This window comes from Mastacembelus armatus, chromosome 12 (genome assembly GCF_900324485.2).
Source record: "Mastacembelus armatus chromosome 12, fMasArm1.2, whole genome shotgun sequence".
Lineage (NCBI taxonomy): Eukaryota > Metazoa > Chordata > Actinopteri > Synbranchiformes > Mastacembelidae > Mastacembelus > Mastacembelus armatus.
The window spans coordinates 15,149,810-15,170,902 of record NC_046644.1 but is presented as its reverse complement, the minus strand read 5'-3'; the positions used below and the strand labels follow the sequence as shown (position 1 = coordinate 15,170,902).

The 21,093-nt window shown below is 39.0% G+C and overlaps 1 protein-coding gene across 5 annotated transcripts in view; it reads right to left on the bottom strand.

Annotated features, from left to right (window-relative positions):
- ptpn13 (protein tyrosine phosphatase non-receptor type 13) overlaps positions 1-17,126 on the bottom strand; it is a 38,072-nt gene extending 20,946 nt beyond the window's left edge. For 4 of the 5 annotated variants that reach the window (XM_026297166.1, XM_026297168.1, XM_026297167.1 and 1 more), the window contains exons 1-7: positions 16,800-17,126; positions 11,933-12,052; positions 8,573-8,739; positions 7,246-7,311; positions 6,691-6,876; positions 6,282-6,369; positions 3,727-4,344 (exon numbers count right to left, since the gene is read on the bottom strand). In XM_026297166.1, coding sequence (XP_026152951.1) covers positions 3,727-4,344; positions 6,282-6,369; positions 6,691-6,876; positions 7,246-7,311; positions 8,573-8,739; positions 11,933-12,047 — 1,240 coding nt within the window. In that variant the 5' untranslated portion in view covers positions 12,048-12,052; positions 16,800-17,126. Of the gene's footprint in view, positions 1-3,726; positions 4,345-5,703; positions 5,828-6,281; positions 6,370-6,690; positions 6,877-7,245; positions 7,312-8,572; positions 8,740-11,932; positions 12,053-16,799 lie in introns of those variants that run through there. The other variant, XM_026297170.1, reaches the window with a different exon arrangement.
- Positions 17,127-21,093: the final 3,967 nt, after the last annotated feature.

The window sequence follows — 21,093 nt, the reverse complement described above, 5'->3', positions numbered from 1 at the left end:
CATGCACAACTACACTATATGCCATGCTGACATAACATTGCATAAAATTGCAAAATGGATTTGAGGACATCATGAATACTCTTTCTGTCATATAAAGGATTTTCAAGTGGAGGTTTATGAACAAGGAAAATAACTGATTACAACTTGGCAGGAAAGGGAAACAAAAACAAGATGAACATTTGTGTATTGGAGTATATTAAAACACAAACAAATAAGCAACACAGCAACATTTGAGATATATGCGTTGCACCTATTCATCAGCCTGTTACACAACACTAACTGACTTGCCATAAACAAGGAAGAAATTGGGGATGATTTTATTTGGGGTTATTCCAATTGTATGTGCATTAAAAGAACACTAACATAACAATTCATAAAACATCCACATTTGTCAGGTGACTCTCCTGGATTTGGCACCAAAAAAACTAATCGGGACGACAGCCATGTTTGGCAAATATATAGTGCAGATGTATTACAGGGCATTATATAATATTACACATTGAGCAAAACCATTCAACAACTGTAACTACTAAGAAATATTAATATTAATAGGACTGGTGGGCTACAGTCTGTTTACAGATGGAGAGCATATGTAACTGGAAAACCTAACTGCATGATCTTACTGATCATGTGAATTTCAGAGTGAGGGAGGGAGCAGAAGGGTTAGACAGAGTGACGCAGGTAAAGATGCACTACAAGGTTTCCTTCTCACTGCTCCTCCCTACTGATTGTTCTTGCTTATTTCCCACGAGATATAAAATATTACAAAACAAATGAAGACAAAGTGAGCTGGCCCTTTCACTTCCACCTTAAAAGAGTACAATCAGTAAGACAGAAGAATAGACACATAATACAGTCACATAATGACAATGTCCTAAAGAAAGGATGGTTTCAGTCACTGTCAACTAGTTTTTGTAATTAAACACTTTTGTCAGGTCTTAAGGAGCAGAATGACTCAGAGTTCATTCATAGTTAAACTCAGGTCTTACCATGTCTTCTTTCAAATAGAGAATGCCTGTCACACACACAGACTAAAAAAAAATAAATTCCACACATACTAAAGTGGAAGAGCATCCTTCCAGGGGAACAACTAATGCAACCTGCATCTACTGTATCTTTCTCCGCTCTGTCCTGTGTATTCTTATGATCTCTCCCACAGCTGTTCATTTCCCCTTCTCCTTAATTCCCTGCAGAACTGACACTTTTTCACAACCTTTCTGTGAGTACACACACAGCTTCTAAAGGCTGTGGCCTTTTGGCATTCTCAAGCTGAGAGACACAAACTCAGACTCTGGGATTATTTAAAGTCTGGTGGTCCCAGGGAGAAACCAGGAACTTTCTTTAAAGCATGGCCTAAAAATGAATAACAGCCTCAAGTTTCCCTCCCAAATTAACATGACTCAGAAAAAAAATATATGGTGTAGACTTGCAGGAGTAGTAGGAACCAAGTATAAGCAAAAGTAGATGCATATACAGTAAAGCAAAAGTATTTATTCAATAAATGTTCATATATTCCTAATTAGGGAATATATGATTAGGAATGTATAAACATTTGGGGGCTGATGCTTTACCAAACACTTCCAGGGCACTAGACTGCCTCAGCCTAGAAGCAATGACTTCTTAGACTTCTTGCAAACTGCCACAGAAGTCCAATAATGTTAGGAATTCCCTCATCCGCAATGCATGACTCCAATTACATCCTCTGGGTCAGCAAGAAAAGTGTCTACTGATTGAAGCACCTTGGCATCAAAAACAAAGAGGCTGGGCAATACGCGAGACAAAAGCGACAACTTATAAACATGCACATGCACACACATGCTTGCACACATAGAGTTAGTTATGTTCACATAGCACATCTTCATTCACTTGAAAATTTTGGCAAATGCACATACACACACGCAAAATAGAGAGAAGCATTTCATAACTCGGTGAAACCGGAGAGCACTGATCACTGCCGCACCATCACTTTCCTGCAGAAAAGAACAAAAAAAAAGTAAGAGAAAAGGAAAGAAAAGGAGGTCTGTGCTCAATTAGGTCCCATTCATGCTATAGCAAAATAGCTTTGGGATGCAATACAAAAATATCAGTCACTCACTCAGTTTTAATGGGCCCAACATTCCTTTGCATTAGTATGATAACTAACTAGTCATAATTTCATACTTGGAAGCTACTGACACAAAAATCATCCTCTCAATCTTCTGTGCACATTCATAAGCATACACAGGCACACACAGTCTGATAGGTGGGTCAGTTAACAATCTGACACTCTGCTGGGCAGAGAATCTGAGCTCCTCTCTTCAGATTATTGCATGAAAAAAAGGCCAAGTGCCCCCAATTATGATCAGGAAATGGCAAACGGGAGGGAATGAAAGGAAGCAGAACTTGTAGGGGATAAAAAGCCACAGTCCAGGAAAAGAATGCTGTTGGTTGTGCCTTGGTCAGCATTAAAAATAGCTGCCAGAAAAGCAAAGATGCTGAAGATTGGAGGGAGTTGGACAGTTCATCGTTTGAAAGAACAGTGGAAGGAAAAAAGAGAAGAAGAGGTAAAAGATAGCGGTTTATTATATGAAACCATAGCCCCCTCATGTACCTCCACTGCTTCCAGATGGCCAACAGACCAGTACAGCCACATGTGACTCATTGCAAAACTTCCCAGTCTACGGAGACTTTACTAAGAATTCAATAAGCTCCCAAGGAAAACCTAAAGCTGTTGGGGCTGACTGCTGTTGTTAAGCAATTTTGTTTTGTGTGCTCAGTCTGAGCATGTGATTATACAAAGACTACTTTTTCAGTCTGTAAATACCTTAGCTGTTTGCAAGGTTTTCAACTATACCTGCATATATGCATGCTGCTGACTGTGTGTTTACAGCCATATATAAAAAAGAAGATGAGGGACTTTGCTTTATATCATGTGTGAGAGTTAGCAGTAGGTTAGTATTAAACTGGCCTGTAATTAAAATCAGCCATTTGGAAACCTCTGTACCAGTGACTCATATATTCTGTCTAAACACTACTGCCCAGCCACCACCAATGATACTTCACTCAAGCCAGCACCCAACTCCCGTCCCACATAGTAGCTGCAGATGAACACACAACCTGTAACTACTCTGGATGTCTGTATGTTCATATAATCTCACTGCTTTTTCACTTTCAGACCAACCAGCTGATGGGTCCCTGTAGCCTTTTCACCGAAGATGCTGTCTCTTTTGTGCCTGTTATCTCAACATTTCTATATATTATAATGACAAAGCAGAGACCCCAAACGTTCATTGTCTCAGTCACAGACTGAAGCTGACATGGTCCAGACTCAACAGATAAGCATATTCATCTTTATAGTAGCTTACAGACAAAACGACTGGTACTAACAAATAACAATAACGATCAAGCTCAAATGTGTCACTAAGCCCATTGTCCTGCAACAGTAGGGCGAATCAAATTTCAAATTGTGGCTCATAGTCTCTGGGCTACTAATGTTTATCTGAGAGTCATCAAATGACTAACTCCAACTAAGTGTCACATCTTCCACCAAAAGACACACAGTGAAGATTATTTTTGTTAACATAAAATTTCTCTCCACCTAATCGAAGTCAAAAAAAATTCTATATAATCATACTGCATGATGTACTGTCTGACCTCAGTGGAAGACTAAACTGTTTATAGTTTATTTATATCTCATTAATTATTTGTTTTCTGCTGGTCTCTCTTTTTCTAGCAAAGTGTACTCACCATCTACTGCTTGCCTTAGCACCTGAAGTTTCCTCTGTCTCTCCTTTATCCTGTCATAAGCACCAGGGATGCCCGAGCCTACAGACAGGGCTGAGTGGTGATGAGGTTTTCTGTTCAGCCCACTGAACTCAGGGTAGTGAGAATCCCTCTCCCTGGATGCCCGCAAAGGTGATTTGCGACTGCCTATAGAGTTGGTACTTAAGGCACTGTTGCCCCTCCGTGCATCCTCCAATGCCCCAAAACGAAGAGCCTCAGGGTCAATATAAGCCAAGTCCACGGAGGAAGCCCAGGTCTTCCTGGCCTGACTAGGGCCCATGAATGGTAAAGACCTCCGGTCCAGTTCTACGGGTCGGCCTTTTTGCTGGGGGTGAAGAGGGTGTAAATAGGGATAGGTGTGTTGCTGCTGCTGGAGTGAGGGTTTGGAATAAAGATCTGTGAGTGACTCAGGATTAGGGTGATAGTCAGACGGGGCATACTGAAGGTCTGCCCTTTCATCCACTTTCAAAATGCCCTGAATTGGCAGGGACCCCATGGAGCGACTGAGGCCCCGGTTAAGAGACATCTGCTCTTGAGTCCTGGCTCGGTAGCGCTCCAGAACCCTTGGGGCAGCACTTCTACCTGAAAACAGGAGAGAAAGAAAGTTTTATTAAACCACAAGCAGAAGTTCACAATGGAAGAACTCAAAGTCTCAAAACAAACAATAACCATATCTTTATCATGAATACTGGCAATATAACACTGTTTAGTAGCATTAAGAGATCATCTAAACTACACAACAATTCCAACTGGGCAATATAATTAACACTACATTTAATACAGAAAGTCTCTTTAGTAAGAGGGAAATTGACAAAGATTTTGATTTGAATAAATATAGTACACATGTTCCTGTCCAACCTGTTTATTCCCCTCATTTCCTAATTTCCGAACATCTAACCGTGTTGTGCAACACTACAACTGCATGTTTAGGAATGCTCCTGTCCAGTACCATTCATTTAGAGAATATAGTAGAACCATTATGTATTATACAAACTTAGATACTTCACAAATTCACAAATTCAACCCAACAGAATTTGCCATTATGTGACATACAGTTAGAATTAGCAGCAATAGGAAGTTTCTGTTATACAGTCATTAATGGAAGATAAAACAAATTCATTGGTAAACTAACGACAGCACAAGAAAAGTTAAATTAAGAAAAAAGTCATGCTGCTCATGACCCTTAGTGCTACCTACTGTATGTGCACATAATCAGTTCTGTGCAGTAGCATCTTATTTAAAAAACAAACAGAACATACTGTCCCACAGTAATAATCAATTTCTGCCACAGCCACACAGCCTCTCACTCTTTCTTAAAACTGAGTGATAAATGTCTGACTAGGACTATAAATTAATAAAGTTTACCTTTCTAGACAAGCCATATACTATAAACTCTCCCTGTGACAGCTCTTGTTTAGAGAGAAAGAAAAACAGAAGGCAATCGTGCAAGAACAAGAGCAAAAAGACATTAAGTCATGAAAAGATTCTGCATGTGGCAGTTTAATCTCAAAAGCATATACTGGGTCTTAACAGGGAAACACTTAAAAGACAGGCAGTCTTCAAGGAACTCAGGTAAGCACACAAGTACTAGATTCAGCGAAAAATGAAAAGAAAAATGTCAACAGGTCTTTTATTTTTCAAACACTAGTATGGTGTTACTACTGTCAAATGGATTTATGACAATGCAGAAATGGCATCATAAAATATCCAATATAAAAATGCCATGAAGTCACAACTTGGCCACAGTGCAATAGAGAAGGGTGTGAGCAGCTCCTTGACAAGAAAGAAGCTTAAAAACTGAGTAATACTCTTTGCATGTACTTTCCCTAGGGCTGGCCGGTGCTCAACCAGGGAAACAAAGCACTGATACAAACAGCAGACGAGCAGCGTCATTGGTGACTCCAAAATATGCAACTGTAATCAATGCCATGTCGTGCTTACATAATCGGGACGACAGCCATGTTTGTGCTCTGCTCCCCTTTCCATGGCCTGGAAAAATGCTGGAGTTCTCTCAGAAACCACAGGGAAGATTTGGTCATATTTTCCTGAATTAAATCCGATTCAAGTTTGCAGTATGTTGTTCCGCATCTACTTTCAGTTCTTTCCCACAAATGCAGAAAGCAAGCATGTAAGTGAGGGATACTTTGAAAAACAGGGAAAGCTTTGTCATTGAATTCTCAACACAATTCTAAACGTCCAATGTCAAAACAGATACATACTACATTCAATTATTATTAGGAAGGAAGAACATATAATATATTCTCGACAGACTTTCCAGACAGTCACATGAAGACTACACAGGACACATAAACAAAATTTATAAAGCGTGGCCTGAGTTGTGCCTATTTGAAAACTAATCTGAAGCAAACCCCTTAATCAACAACTTTTGGCAGCCAAGAAAACCAAATCACTGCATGAATTTTTTCCACCACTGAAAGACAACACACAAGCAAATACTACTCCAGTTGCTCTGTTTAATGTGTATGTGTGTGTATGTGTGTCAGAACAGCTAATCTTACCTGAGGGCAAACCTTTGCCCCTCAGCCTCTCCCGAATCTCTTTACTCCGCTCCGGAAGAGACTCTCTATCGGTCAACAGACCGTCCAGCTATGAAAGAGGCAACAAAAGCAGGCAAGAAAAACAAAACGCGGGTGAGAAAGCAGGAGTGAGCATGGCGGAAAAACAACAAATAAGTTAAAAGGTTGCTCCTTCTGAGAGTCATCCATCCTGAAATGGTGTTTCATCAGCATGAGCTCTATTACCTGTGTGGAACTTAACTAGCCTTGTGTGTGTTAATAGAGCAGATAATAGTCTTTCAAATTAGCCAGGATAAAGCTCGAAGTGCACTATTCCTAGCAAGCAGCTAAACATAAAAATAGGAAAATAGACAGGGATATTATATTCTACCTACATAAATAAACAGTGTACCTGGGAAAGACTGCCTAGTACCAAACGGACCAGTTTTCTGATATAAGAGAAGGGAGGGTCACAACTGGAGTTTCTGATGTGTTTGCTGCAGACGTCCAGCACCGTGCGCAAAGACATTCGACTTAATGTAACATCATCACACATGTTGAGAAGTAGGCTGTTTAGGTGTTCCCCCAGCTTCATAGGCTGCAAAGAGTGGCAAGAGCAGTATGTACTGTTAAGTGACAAATGTTTCCATATGGAAAAGTTCATGAAGCTAATGGTATTAAAAAAAATAAAATAAAAGCAGTTCATTCATATTTATATAATTTCTGCACAAACTATGTTAAGTATGTACAGGGATGGCATTGTAAATACAAAACAAATAGGATGGTGTAGGATCATAATAGTAAACACAGCACAATGAAAAATATATTTTTGCACAGTATGTATTAGTTGTTTGTGATACCCAGTGAAGTGAAGACACTAAAACTATTAAACACATTTTAGTCATCAAAATGAGTTTTCAGTACCAAGCGTAAAGACAATTCCATATTATAACTCTCAATGGTCTACCTGACTTTGGGGGATCTCATAGTCTGCTCCCCAGAACAGGGTCATCCCAAGCGAGTACATGTGCATCTGTGGGGGGGGGGGGGGGGGGGGTAAATCACTTAAGATGACATAAGCAACATTACACTTTATTCATGCTCAGTCTCTTATACAAAAGCAAACAAGATAACAATAATGAGCAGATAGAAAGATGAGAAATATAAAGGCTTTGCTTTATTCAGATTAGAAACGCAACCTTTTTAAAATAAATCTAAGTGGAAAAACAGTCAGACTAATGCTCATTAACTGCTGAAGTGTAATAAAAGTTGAATTCTTTTTTTGGAAAGGAAAAAGACAGGGGCTTTCAAAAACATTTCCATTTTCCTTTCTTTACTCTGGTGCTCATTGCTTGGGAGAGAGGTCTCTTTCCTTGAATGTTGGGCTTGGTAGACGAAAGAATAATTCAGGGACTGCCAAAGAATGCAGCTTAGCCTTCAAGGTCCTTTAGGAACCGAGTGAAAAGTAGAAAGTTAAAGATGGACTCACACTTTAGGAGAATGTGGAGTTACCCATGAAAAGCAACAATACCACCACAAATGTTGGAAAAGTGAAAGGAAATTTGTGGCATTTGCAGCTGACGTATATCTATCCATATACTCTGATAATGAGAGAAACAGATTATTTTTCTATTCTGAAATAACTCAACTGGAGAGACAGGCCCAGAGCTGGAAACTGACTCAGCACAAAACTGTGTTGAGGTCTATGGAGCTGTGCCAGAAATGGGAATCCAGTCATGCAAGCTTTTAGCTCCCCTGTTAGAAAGGCAAAGTAGAATAGAGGGGGCATGTTTCTGAGTGTATGTAAAATAAGTTGTGTATTACAATACAGGAAATAATATGTTTGCTCTTATCCTGAATGTTGCAAGTGCAAACAATATATAACTCAGTTTTTTGGTGTTGTGTTACTCAACCAAGAATGTGCTCTTAACACTTTACTGTCCAGTAGGATGCAGTTATTTTTTACTACAAATTTTAAGAGTAGGAAATGGCAACAGCTTAATTAAAGCTGTTTAATAAAGAGTTTATGACTACTAATTGTGCTATAGAGCAGTATCTGAATGGGTCCTTTATTTTGCATCACACGCACAATATGTTTTCCTCTCTGTGGTTTTACACTACTCTGCTGATCAGGAGGTAGAAAAAAGCAGAAAAAAAAAAAACACTACAGATGCATTAAAAAGACATATATAGACTAAACACTACAGACTAATGCATCACACTACTGATGTATTGTAAAACACAGACTGGAAAAATTGTTAATTGATTTTTTTTTTTCAAGTCTGTATGTATACCTTCTCTATGTCAGAGACTGAAGGCAAGGAGTCCCCCTCCAGAACCTCTGGTGCTGTGAAGGCCCTTAAGTCCTGCTGGGTGACATACTCATCTGTAAATGAGATGCTGCCAGAGGGCATGAGTAGGAGGGACCAGGGAGAGATGATGAAGCCCATGGCTGCAGGGTCTGGGTGGGAAACAGACAATTAAACTACCAGGGATTAGCTCAGGAACAAAAACAGGAAAAACAAATACAACAACATACTGGTCTTCCATTATTTAAATTCCCACTCATTGTCTCTCACTCACACACATACAGTCACACACTGTGTTAAAATGAAGCACTGTGCTTCAAGGGTTAAGCCTGAAAGCAGTAGCTATAGACATATTCAACCACAGTGGATGTTTCTTGCTAATGCTTTGGCATTTATGGAAATTCACACCAAATGAAGTAGACAAAAACACATGATGCTTTCTTAGCCTTCAAGATATCAACTGTTAAGGCATGGAAGCAGAAAGTAATGGCTGCGCAGCGTAATTCTCTTTTCCTATAAAGCCACAGCCAGTGCTATGGTTAGAGAATGTTTTAAAAATATACAAAGGAATGTTTCAGCAGCGTTGCAAAATTCTTTTCTTTAACTGATGCTTAACTCTGAGAGGAGCACATAGATGAACAGAGGAACTAGATTTGAAGCACCACGTATCTGCTTTCGAATGCTGGAATTTACTAAGTAAATATATGTTTCCTGTTTAAAACTCAAGTGACCATTTGGAGATTTTATTCAAAGGTAGACTGGGTTACTAGGTGTATCCCACGCACAACTACTGCTCTAGATAAAAAATAAAAGAGCTGAGCAGAAGTGTATGATTCAGCCTGAGCAAATGTGTTTCTTGATAAAGAATTAATCAAACTCAGTTAACTGCAGATATGAACACCAGATAAAAAGGGACTATTCAATCGTATACAAACTAAAGATTTCAAAATGTGACTGGAAAATGCACCAACAGATTCCCTACTAACTTCAAAGGACAAAAATATAGCCTATGATAATGTAAACAGTCTGACAAGCTTCTGAGCTTATTAGGGGTTATTAGAGTTTGTCCTCTAAATGTAGATGCTTACAAGCTGTACTGTGCACCATTTATTAAATTCCACAGTAAACATGCCATTAGAATGACAGGTGTAGAGCAGTAGATGGCCTTGGCAGAACACTGAACAAAGAAGCAGGCAGAGAGAAACATGCAAGTGGAGAAAACACTTGTATAATTTTAAACAAGCTATAGAGAGACCCATGAGGGGGAATTCCTCTAACATATCTGAAATATTCACAAAAGCCTTCTTCAAACAAATCCTTCTTAAATAAACATGTTAACTAACCACTACTGTTTACACACAGTAAAAAAAAAAAAAAAAAAAAAAAGTGCTGGCGGTTAAGTGTTTGACAATATGAACCCATTCATAAGCCTGAACTCATAAAGGTTTGCAATGGTATATTGGCCCCTACATAAACATCCTGACATGCACTTTCACCGTTGCACTAGACAGAAACACAAAACATCTAAAGTTTAAGACTGACCACCAACACTTCATCTGCATCAGCAAAAACCTCTACATTACTCGTAACAGCTGACGTGGACACCTACCGCACTCTAACAAATCAAAATTTAAATGTTTGCTGTTATTAATCCACTCTTGTGGTAAACATACTTCTTTACATAGCTCAGTGACTATATAATAGCTGGTTCCCAAGTCTGCTTTGCTTTACTCAGCAGTCTAAAACTGTACAAATGAGGTGCCGTAATTTATTCAGTACAGCTCCACAACTACACACTGAAGGAAGCTGAAAGATGGGTTAAAAAGTATAACCACTGTAATACAACACCATTTCAAGATTTTAAATATTCCAAGTATACAACCTTGTGTCTTATCCCTGATATTGTATGCTTTCATCTCTGGAGCATTAATGCCTGAAATATAATACCATTTGTGTACAATGTTCTTTTCATAGTGTGACCTCAGCATACAATAAATATTTACACACCACGCTGATAAGAGGGAATTCCTACAGCATGCCAGGATTATCTGCAATGGAACCAGTCAGCAAAACTGGAAGTTGAAGTCAAACTGGTTGAGATGGACAGATCTTGGTCAGTGCTCCATGGAAATTCACTGGAGAGCTGAATAGTGTGGATGACACATTTCTGACCAACATAATCAGGTACACCACAGATTCAAATTAGACTAGGCACCACCCAGACCTTTTAACAACACAGAGGGCACCGTAGTGCCCGCTGACTCATATCCTGCTCAGTGTCTCCAGAGTTAAATATTGTAATCCGGTATCCAGTTCTCCTTTAAAAAAAAAATCCATGGTAAAAGCTTAGTCACACAGTGTTTCTTAAGTTACAAAGACACTGACATCAGATGGCTTTATCTCTTTCTGCCTTCAAGGACAGCCACACATTTACAGGCAAAATTGAGTCACAAAAACCATTTAAACACAGGACACAAAACTGCAACTCAACAATACTACTGCACTAATTTAATGTTGCAATATTACTGATCACAACAACGTTTTACATAGTTAAGAGTAGAAGTGCGACAGAATGTATCAGTATAATTTCACTGAAAACTAAAACATACACATAAACTGGTTTGGGTAATCAGCCCAATGCAGCTGAGACTGACATTAGCAAATCATTTTAAAAAACACAAAATGGCACCTGCAATTCACATTATCTCAACATCAGAAGACTCGTGCTCAGCCCCATCATTAAAAGAGAATAGGTTGTTCAAAAATAGAACAGGAGTGGAGGTGTGGCTCTAAATCTGGTAACTCTACTTCCACTAACTCTCTACTCTGCAGAGATTTTTGCAGAAAGAATCTGTATTTTTTTAAATTTTTTTTTATTACTCTTATGCAAAAATGGAGGGAGTGTTGATCGATGTCGGTGGACAACACCCCTACATTTTGTTTTGTTCATCAGCTTGTCCTTTCGGATCAGAAGTGGGTGGTTTAGTTTACAAAAATCTGGCCCTACAACTTAAGATCTCCTTCACTTCCTTGTAATTTGGGAATATTTCCAAAGTACTCAGTACAAATGATATATCCATTCTGAAATTTTTAAGACATCAAGCAACAGGCTATTTCGAATTCAAAGGAATCCTCCTACCATTACCCTTCTAATCAACTTATTCAGCTCTACTCACCCAATGGAAAAACTTACTTTTATCCTTCTACTTCAGAAAGACAAGGGGGAAAAAATAAAAATAAATAGGACAGGAAGGACAAATAAAATATTTAAACAACATAAACATGAATAGTGGTTTGTGTGTATGTGCAATCATTTCTAAGAGACATGACATCACTTATTCATACCTTTGTGAAAGAGTTCTTGGAGGCTCTCGGCACTCTGGCTGAGCACTGCCCAGACCTCCTCCTCCTGGAGCGGACCTCCACGAACTTCCAAAGCTTCTGCCAGAGACACATGCATCTTCCCTGTGCACACAGAGAGAGACAACAATTGATTGACCATATAACAGTAAAGAAATAACCTTTAATCATAACTTGGACAAAGACACGTGCATGATTTCCTGAAGCCTTTGGTACAATGTCAAATCAGACTGGAAAAATCCAGCTTACACTGAAAATAAATTGCTTTCATGTTTTATTTTAGTTTAGTACAAAATTATAATCGTGACAAGTCACACCCTACTTGTCCTGACAGGCCTGGCGGTCTAAGATATCACCATTTCTCTACAAGCACTGATGTATTTAACACTGGTTCCAATCAATATTTTTGTTCTCTACTGCCCATGGGGGAAATTCTCACATCTTCTAAATGTAAGTGGTCTTACTGTCTGCAGTTGACAGCACAAGCACATGATACAGGCATGAACAAAGCAGCAATTTACTACTCTGTGTCTCTGCCAGCTTCTGGGATTTAAGACAGTAGCTTCCAAATTGTGGACACTAATCTAGAAAAGTCGAGTACCATTTTTATGTGATCTTGAAGCTGACTGCTTGTACACATACTAATAACACTCCTGTTTCCTGATTCCATGTCATAAAACTGTAAGTGGGGCAAGTTCAAACTACAAAATAGTTGACATTACCCTCTGGACAGTTGTGATCCTAATTCATACAGCTTTCAGTCCAGAAAATATATAAATATATCAACCAATATTACAAAACAGTCCATTTACAGTAGCCTACTTTTCATGGATTTCATTATACACATGCCACAACATGCCTAGGTGCCTAGCCTGGGGGAGAAACTCTGAACTGACTCATGTGACACAGGCTGGGTGTCTTACGTGTTGATTTTTAACATTTTAATATGAAGACACAAAGGTAAGAAATCCACTGGTTTTATATCATTTCTTTATTGTACCTGTCCACAAACCAAGCAAGTAGTCCACATTTAACCGGGATTTATAGACTTAAAACACACAAGTTCATCTCTCATCTGTAAATGCTAGCTCCAGTGCAGCAATCTTCCTAATCCAGCCATGATATTAGGCAAAATCAAGGAAAATAGGCAGTGCCAGTTTTGGCACACTTCTAACTGTAAAACCATTAGTCCCTATAGTACATGGGTGCATAAGCATTCATATAATACTTGCAGGTGCTAGAAGTGTGGGTGTGTGGGCTTTGCAAAAGAGAACTGTACACATCTATCACTGCTGAGCAGAGTTTTAGAGAAAGATTTGCTATTTGGAATAGAAATATTCATCAAAAGCACTGCCTCAGCTTTGGTGGGAATACAGTTAGCACTGTCAATCAAAACAGATACAATAAAATTTACCAATATTATAGTAAGTTATAGGGGATGGTGAGGGATGTAGTTGGAAAATACAATTTTGCAGCCTATATAAAATGTTAAATGTACTTATGTCATACTTGTATAGCTAAACTATATTTATGGATGCTCAAAAGCAAATATGCAAATGGAAGGGTAACGCAAAAAATGCACAGCAGACAACATGCTAACCAAGGCTGAGGATACAGAGAATTGCTGTGGTCATGTGCCAAAATAATGAAGATAAAGAAGGATAAAGCACCCTGTAGAATAAGATTTTAAAAAATCATGTACAGTCTTTATGAAGTTGCCATAACTGCCTCTGAACGTTATTATCCCTTCCCATGTATTTAAACCACTTCACAGCAAGAGACCTGGGAACAGGACCATTTAAACTTAGACTGACAGTCCCCAGAACTTGTAGCACAGCAATTTAAGGTTATCCATCTACTTGATGCTTATTGGAATTCACTTATGATTTCTCTGCCTGGCCAGACCTGATTTTGCAGCAAATACACATTCCACAAAATTTTATGTGAAGCAGCCTGAGTTGTTTCTGAAATAACCTTTTATTACTGTAGAATTATATTTGATAATACTGTATATAATCGTTCTGAAAACCCACAATTAGCATTAAACTTTTAGCCCTGTCCTTAAATGTTCTACTTTAAAGACTCAATACTTGGCAAGGTTTGAAGTCTATTTTTTCCCACAAAATTGAGCAAACCCAAATTAAAACACAGCACTGGGTATATTTGGACTGGTTAGATAACAACTCTTACTCAGTATTTGGCCCATGACACAATAACAACGGAGATGAAAACACATTCAAACGGGAAATGAAGCACAATTCCTCCGAGATCAACCGAACATCAGTCATGTCTGGGATGGGTACCAGAATATGAGACCACATCAGTCATTTTCTGCCTAAGTATATGGGACTATCCATAAATTCTTGGCACAAACTAGGTCAGCAGCATCATTGGTATACAGCTTTATTTGTCAAAGTAATATATGAAGCAACAACCCCCTCTATAAATCCACATTTAGAGAGGAGCGTTAATGAGTAAGCATGTCACAGGCCAAAATGTTTATGCAGGAATGCAAGTTGACCATTCTAGTCAAAGGGAGGCGTGAAGTGTAAGGCGAAGTGGGTTACTACTCATTTTGCTCATTACCCATGAGAATGGGGAGCTTCGGTGCTGTGAAGACTGATTGTTTTGCAGCCCTTGTTATTTCAACAGAGACCTACAGTGGAATGTTTTTATCCACACTGAGGCTGCTGCACAGGCCAGCTCCACTCTCATTGGAGTGGTCCTGCTCATTATTGGAGGGGCTTAGGATGCAGCAGCCCAAAACAGTGGGTGCAGGCAGCCTTCACCACTTCAGTGCCTCACTCTTCGTTCTCTTTTTCAGACAGTGGGGATGTTTGTTTCCAGGTATTCCCACACTATAGCCGTAAAGAAAAACCTAAACAAGTCAGCTGCTGTCTGGAAGTGTTTGAAAGTCTTGGCCACAGTCACGAGAATTTTAAACACAAAAATCGCAGAAACATGACAAGGTTCCTTATTCTTAGGTAAAGCTATTCTTTCCCTCCCACTTTTAAGTCTGTGACCCAGTTACAACCACAAAATGGATTTGAAAACAGTCCCCTAGACTTTAGCTGGGTAACCCATAGCAAAAAGACATAAATATTTTTGTTGCTTCTGCTTCTTTCAGTGTTCACCCTTCTACAATTTGCCAGGAGAAAACATATCACAGAAAACAAGTCTCTTTCTAATGCCTTTTTTTAAATCCCAAATCTTTTGAAACCCCAAGCAGCTGCACTTTTAAAGCAATTATCCATAAAAAAAGCAGATTCCACTTCTATTTCCAAAAGCTTATAACTCATAAACATAATATATTAGAAGGAATTTGTTCATATCCTCCAAACATCAGAACTGCGGTCTCAGCTGGCAAACACATTTGGAACAGGAGCTGGTGAGAAGAAGAACTCTGTGCCAGCACTGAGGTGAAAATCTTCCTGAAATCATTCAAGCCAGGAAAATTCATCAACAAACTCTGAGTGAACCTTTATTCCCAGAATCATACTGTATTATGCAACATGCAACCATACGATTCAAAGTCAAAAACACACACGGTCTAGAAAGGGTTACGTCAGAATATCCTTTAAACATACATGACTGATGATGTAAGGACTGGTGTTTTTAAAACACATACACTAAACCAAAGACAGACTTGATTTATTTTTGTTATAGCTTCAATTGAGGAAACCAGTAGCATAAATGGAGCAGATGATGTGACTCACCCAATACAAGGGTCAACCCCATGGTGGTTTAACCAATTGTAACATATTTAGAATTTAGGCAATTAGCCAGCACACATTTTTAGGTTATATTACAATGACTAAATACTGGCTTTAAATGGACACAGTATTAATTATTACAGCACTCAACCTAGTAGCTAGACTGGTCTATCTAAATAACCAGTAAGTCATTTTGGATATTGGTGTTTTGTTTTCCAGCACTGCCAGGATCAGGACAAGCCAGAAGGAGAGCCATGGCAATTCTATGATTATCGGCCCAGCTCTGGACCGACAGCCCTCACTTCTCATTTTAGTCTCAACCTCCTCATCCGCTCCACTCATGTTAATCACAGGGTTGCTATGAGTACCATGACACGCAGAGCATGGTTTTGCAAAACCTCTCTCCAACCGCCCCCCTTTCCAGCACACAAACCCAACCCACTGGCTATTTTTCCAATGATGATGCTCACACAATCTTTATTGTACCTTCAGATGCCAGTGTTCATCTTGCTCAATCACACAGCTTCACCACTTTTTCTGTGGCCATGGAGGATCCATATTTAAAACCCTTAAAACCTTTGACTTTTAGTTAACTTTTCCTACCTTTCTATGGTAATTGAGGGGGAAAGAGTATAAACTGAGACATTATGCCTCTAAAAGGCGGTGTTCAAGTTAAATAGTAGACTTTAAATAGTTATGTTAAGAAAGTGCAGGTGGGTGATCTTGAAAGCAGATACACAGCTGGACAAAGTGATATTTTTGTAGAGTCGCCTCCTCCCTCCAAACCTAAAGCACAGTTTGTTATTAGTTCGGTCAAAACTAAGATGCCTCATGTCAGACACCAGCAGGAACTTTATTGTTGTTGTTAACATTAGCTAAGTTAACACGACATTGCGCAATAACATCCAAGTCAAAACAAACCACATATCCACAAACAGTAAGTCTAATGGCCTGAAAGCAGTAACAGCTTTTATGCAGCTAAAAAAACACTAAGACGTAAAAGCAACATCGTCGTTTTAGCCTCGCGTTCGATTCCCTAAATGTTAGCTTGTCCCCTCGGCAACGGTTACCCCCAAAGTTAGCTACAACACCATAAAGTTCATTTATATGTCTTTTTAAAGAGATAAAAAAATACCTACCGGACAAGAAGAGCTACAAAACCACTCGGAAGGGAAATGTTCGTGCTCCGACGAGGCTAAGAGTGCGCAGACAAACGGGACCAGACGCCATCCCATCCACAAAGCAACATCTCGGAGAGTTGAACGGCAACAGGTTTACCTTTCCACGGCGTGTTCAGCTGTAAAAATCCACTCTACACCGCGGGTTTGTGGATACAAGCTGCCGCTGTTTACAAACAAAACAAACGAATCTCTTCTTTTGAGCCTGCTGAAAAGTGTGATAGGCACCACACGGCATTAAGGTTTCTTCCAGCGTAGCCAATTTACCATGACTGCTGAGGAGCGGACTAACCCCTCCCTTCGCCCAGCAAGCGAGCGCTGACTGGGAGTAACCAGACACCTTACTATGGCTGTGCTCTTACTTGGCTCTGTGCATTTAACCGTCTCTATAGCAACACACGCAGCTGGGAGTGAAATGTACAGTGAGCTCAGCTTTATCTGGTTTGTTAAATGTTTTCCTTATAGCTCTCCAAACTTTGAACAAACCACAACCCCCCCAGATTATTGCTCCTATTAACTAGGATCTGATTCTGCGCCCTTAAAGATGTGTGATCAAATTTGTGACTCCCTAGACAAGTTATTTTCCTGTTAAATCGCTCGCAAATGAAGACTGAATGTAATTATGCAACTCTATATCCTATTAGTGAAAAGTTGATCGTCAGTCTCTCTACAGATGGAATATTTCATGTGTTATGTGATGTGTACTTCACCCTGGGATCATGTGAAGGGGCTGACTTTAAAAAAAAAAAATTACAATAAAAACCAAGCAGAGGCAGGTATTTCTCAATTTCCCACAACATCAAAGTCGTGTGAGAGTCATCTAAATTGTCAGGAAGCAATCCACTGCAGAGTATTTCCTTCCTATGGGGCACTTCAAATCTGTCCTATTTATGGTCTATCCTGTGCCATCTAGTGGGTTTTGGTCATATTACATGCTGTTTTATTTAAAAGGCTGTGGTTATGGGACAATCACTGTGGCTGTGCCTGACAGTGCTAGAAGGCATGATTGCTATCACATAACATGAGCTAAAATGATAAGACTCCATTATCTGATTAACACTGAGTTTCTCTGTAGATGGAGACAGCTAATATTCATGTTCTTCCACATTTCAGAATCTAGTTCTCTTGCATAAAATATTGGTATACTGCTCCATATACATTATTTTCATTGCAGATCATATATTACCAGTTGTGTCTGTGCATGCATCCACTTAAGGTGTATCATTGTAATTCTGGGTTATATTTCTGAACTGCTAGAATGCAATGGAGTACGTGAGCACCTTCTATATGTATATAATGATTGTGCTGAGGATATCTTTGTAAACTATGTAAAAAAAAAAGTTAGGATCAACACAAAAACATGGGGAGATGCAATGTAGGCCTACAATATTTAGAGACTGAGGTCATCCCCATCCCTCCTCCCATACATAAATTATGATTTGCTATATTTATAGAGTCGGATTAATACAGAAATCTGGACCAAAACCTGAGGTTGCAACACTGGATCTGAAAGAAATCACAAAAAATGTTTACAGTATGCTGAAACAATACCTTCAATAAAACCTTCAAATGATAGTTTTAGGGTACTAACATGATGTAATTTTAGCTTTTCTAGTCTCTTCTTATTTTTATACAAAGTAGGTGTTTTTTGACAGACTGGACTCTGCTAAATTTTCTTTAAGTGATATGTTATATCTGTTTCTTTCTGTAATGAAGCCTGGATTATCCCAGTGTGGGCCCTGAGGCACAGATGTCCTAAGTCCTAGGGATGCAGACTGGTACCCTTCCTCATGTTACATTTGCATTTGCCAGGTGCTTAACAAGTCAGATGGTTTCATGTAAGAGAGAAATAATAGTTTGACCATTTTTGTGACATTTTGACCTTTTTCTATCCACAAACCTAAATACTTTTATGGCCTATGGAGTTCATATGTTACTGTTGTAATATAATTAGTAACATTACAGAAAACAGTACATTTTAATTATAACACTACACTTTCCCTTTAGCAGTTTTAAGAGGTTAATCTTCATTAAAGCTAATTGCTCAGTTAGATTGCTGATATACAATTAACAAGTGAAATGTAGCTAAAGACCTTAACATCTATCCATCCATCCATTATCTATACCTGCTTATTCCTAATTAGTTTAAGACTTTAACATACTTGTGGCATATGACAGACTGGAATAACCCTTTAGATTTATTACCATCATGTGTCCAAATACTGTCTAACCTAATGTACAAAATCTCACATTGAAGCACTGAGCTATCTGATAAAATGTGGAATGAAATTTCTTATTCGAGACAAATAGCTCTTTTGATGGACCTATTAGACATTGTGCATTGCAGACAGTGATAGTGTGTGACTGGCATTCCACTGTACTATTAGTAAAGGGTGAGTGGTTATAAATGTAGTGAAAGTTCTTGCCTCAGTTAAGGAACTGAAATGGAATGAGTAGATTTTTTTAAGCCACCCCCTCAGTTCCAGTTCATGGCATTTCCAAGGAAAGGAGGAGAGGAATAAGTTGAGTCAAAGAACAAGACCCACATCTGAATGTGAGCTGTCCTGACTTTCACTTTAAATGTTATTGGTCATAGTGAGTGTGGTAGTTACAATTATGAGCATGTCTAATGTTTACTGGCTTCAGTTTTTTTTTACACAGATTTGTGTCAGATAAACTGCTGCCAGACAGATCTTCAAGTGCAGTGTTTCGTCTCACTCAGTAGCCTTTAATCTCTGTACATTACCTGAGGCAGAGAGTCCCCATCAGGCAACCGATAAGGGTCAGATAAAGGTGTCTCATGAAGTAAACCAAAAGGTTGTGAATATGAGATTTTTTTCTTCCCTCTATTTCTGTCAGTGCTGTCCTTAATACCTCCTAATCAGCCCTGTTCTGAACCTCAAGGGCAATTTGCAATGAGTACTTGAAAGTGTGGATATGCCTGTTCTGACAGCCTTGGAAATGTGGGGCACCTGGTGCTATAGGTTGAAGGCATGTGGTTTGCTGACTGGTGAGTTTAGCCTTTGGGTCCAGCTGGAGAGCATTAAAAACTTTCCTGGAGTTTTTTTTTTGTTTTTTCCTTTTAACTGGCAAATTACTTCTTTGGTTTGCCAAGAGAGAGAGAGAAAAAAAAACTTGCCACGTCTGGCAATAAAGTGTCAGGGAGCCATCAAAAGGAAGCTGTGAGCAGCTCTGGTGGGCATATATTTAAATGTCAAAGTTTTACTCAGACCTGTGCTCTGACCTAAACAGCTAAGCATATATAAAAAGCTCATTTGGATATACCTAAATTGTCTTGTTCAAGGAGGCGTCTTGTGTTTGAGCCATCCTCCCATCCTGATGCATTCTTCCACACTTTAACGCCTTTAACTCAGAGGCATGTTGGATGACCTCATTTTGTTAGTTACTGTTTTACCAGTTTTTCAAAGAGTTAACATTTGAGTTTTCCAGAGTGGAGAACCGTGGGTTTAATGACTGTTGGTGCAAAACCCCACCAAAATCATATTGTAATGGCTGTCAGTCAAAACCTACTCATACCTAGTGTTTAATCATTCTTTCTGTCATGTGTTGGGATCAACAGATACATACTGTAACAATGGAAAAGTGTTACATTGAGTGTGACAGTCAGAACATAAGAAAGCTACAGCAAGACCAATCAAACAGACAAGAGCAGCGTTTGAAAAGTGACAGGTGTGACAGGTGGGTTATAGATGCATCATGATCCAAATTTAAAAAACACTCTCTGAGGTGGCATCCCAGTTGTATTTGGACATGAGTCATGGTGAAAGAAAACAAGCCACGGAACAATTCCCATCCAACACAGTCTGTGAAGGAGCAGTAAACTCTGAATCCATAGCAAAATTATCTTTAATTACCTTTTTCTGCTGTTGGTCAACTGTGTCATATGCCTTATTCATCTAATAATGAAATTGGGATAAGGTCAGCAAGCAGGCAACCTTTCATTGGCTCTGGCCTTCACATTAAGATATTGTTTTGGGGATTTGCAACTGGGGTACTGGTTTTTGAATAAATGCAAAAAAAAACTCAGGTAAAGTGAATGTACATTAAAAATAGCCTAACTGCTCAACACCAAGGTGAATTAGCAGCTACCTGGTGAAGAGGCTTTAAGAGCATGTACTTACATATACATGCTGCTGTTAATGCAGACGCTTACAGATGGGATGAATGATGCTAAAACAATCTGACTGTCTATCAATATGCAAAGAAACTAATACAATCAATGCAATAAAGGTTC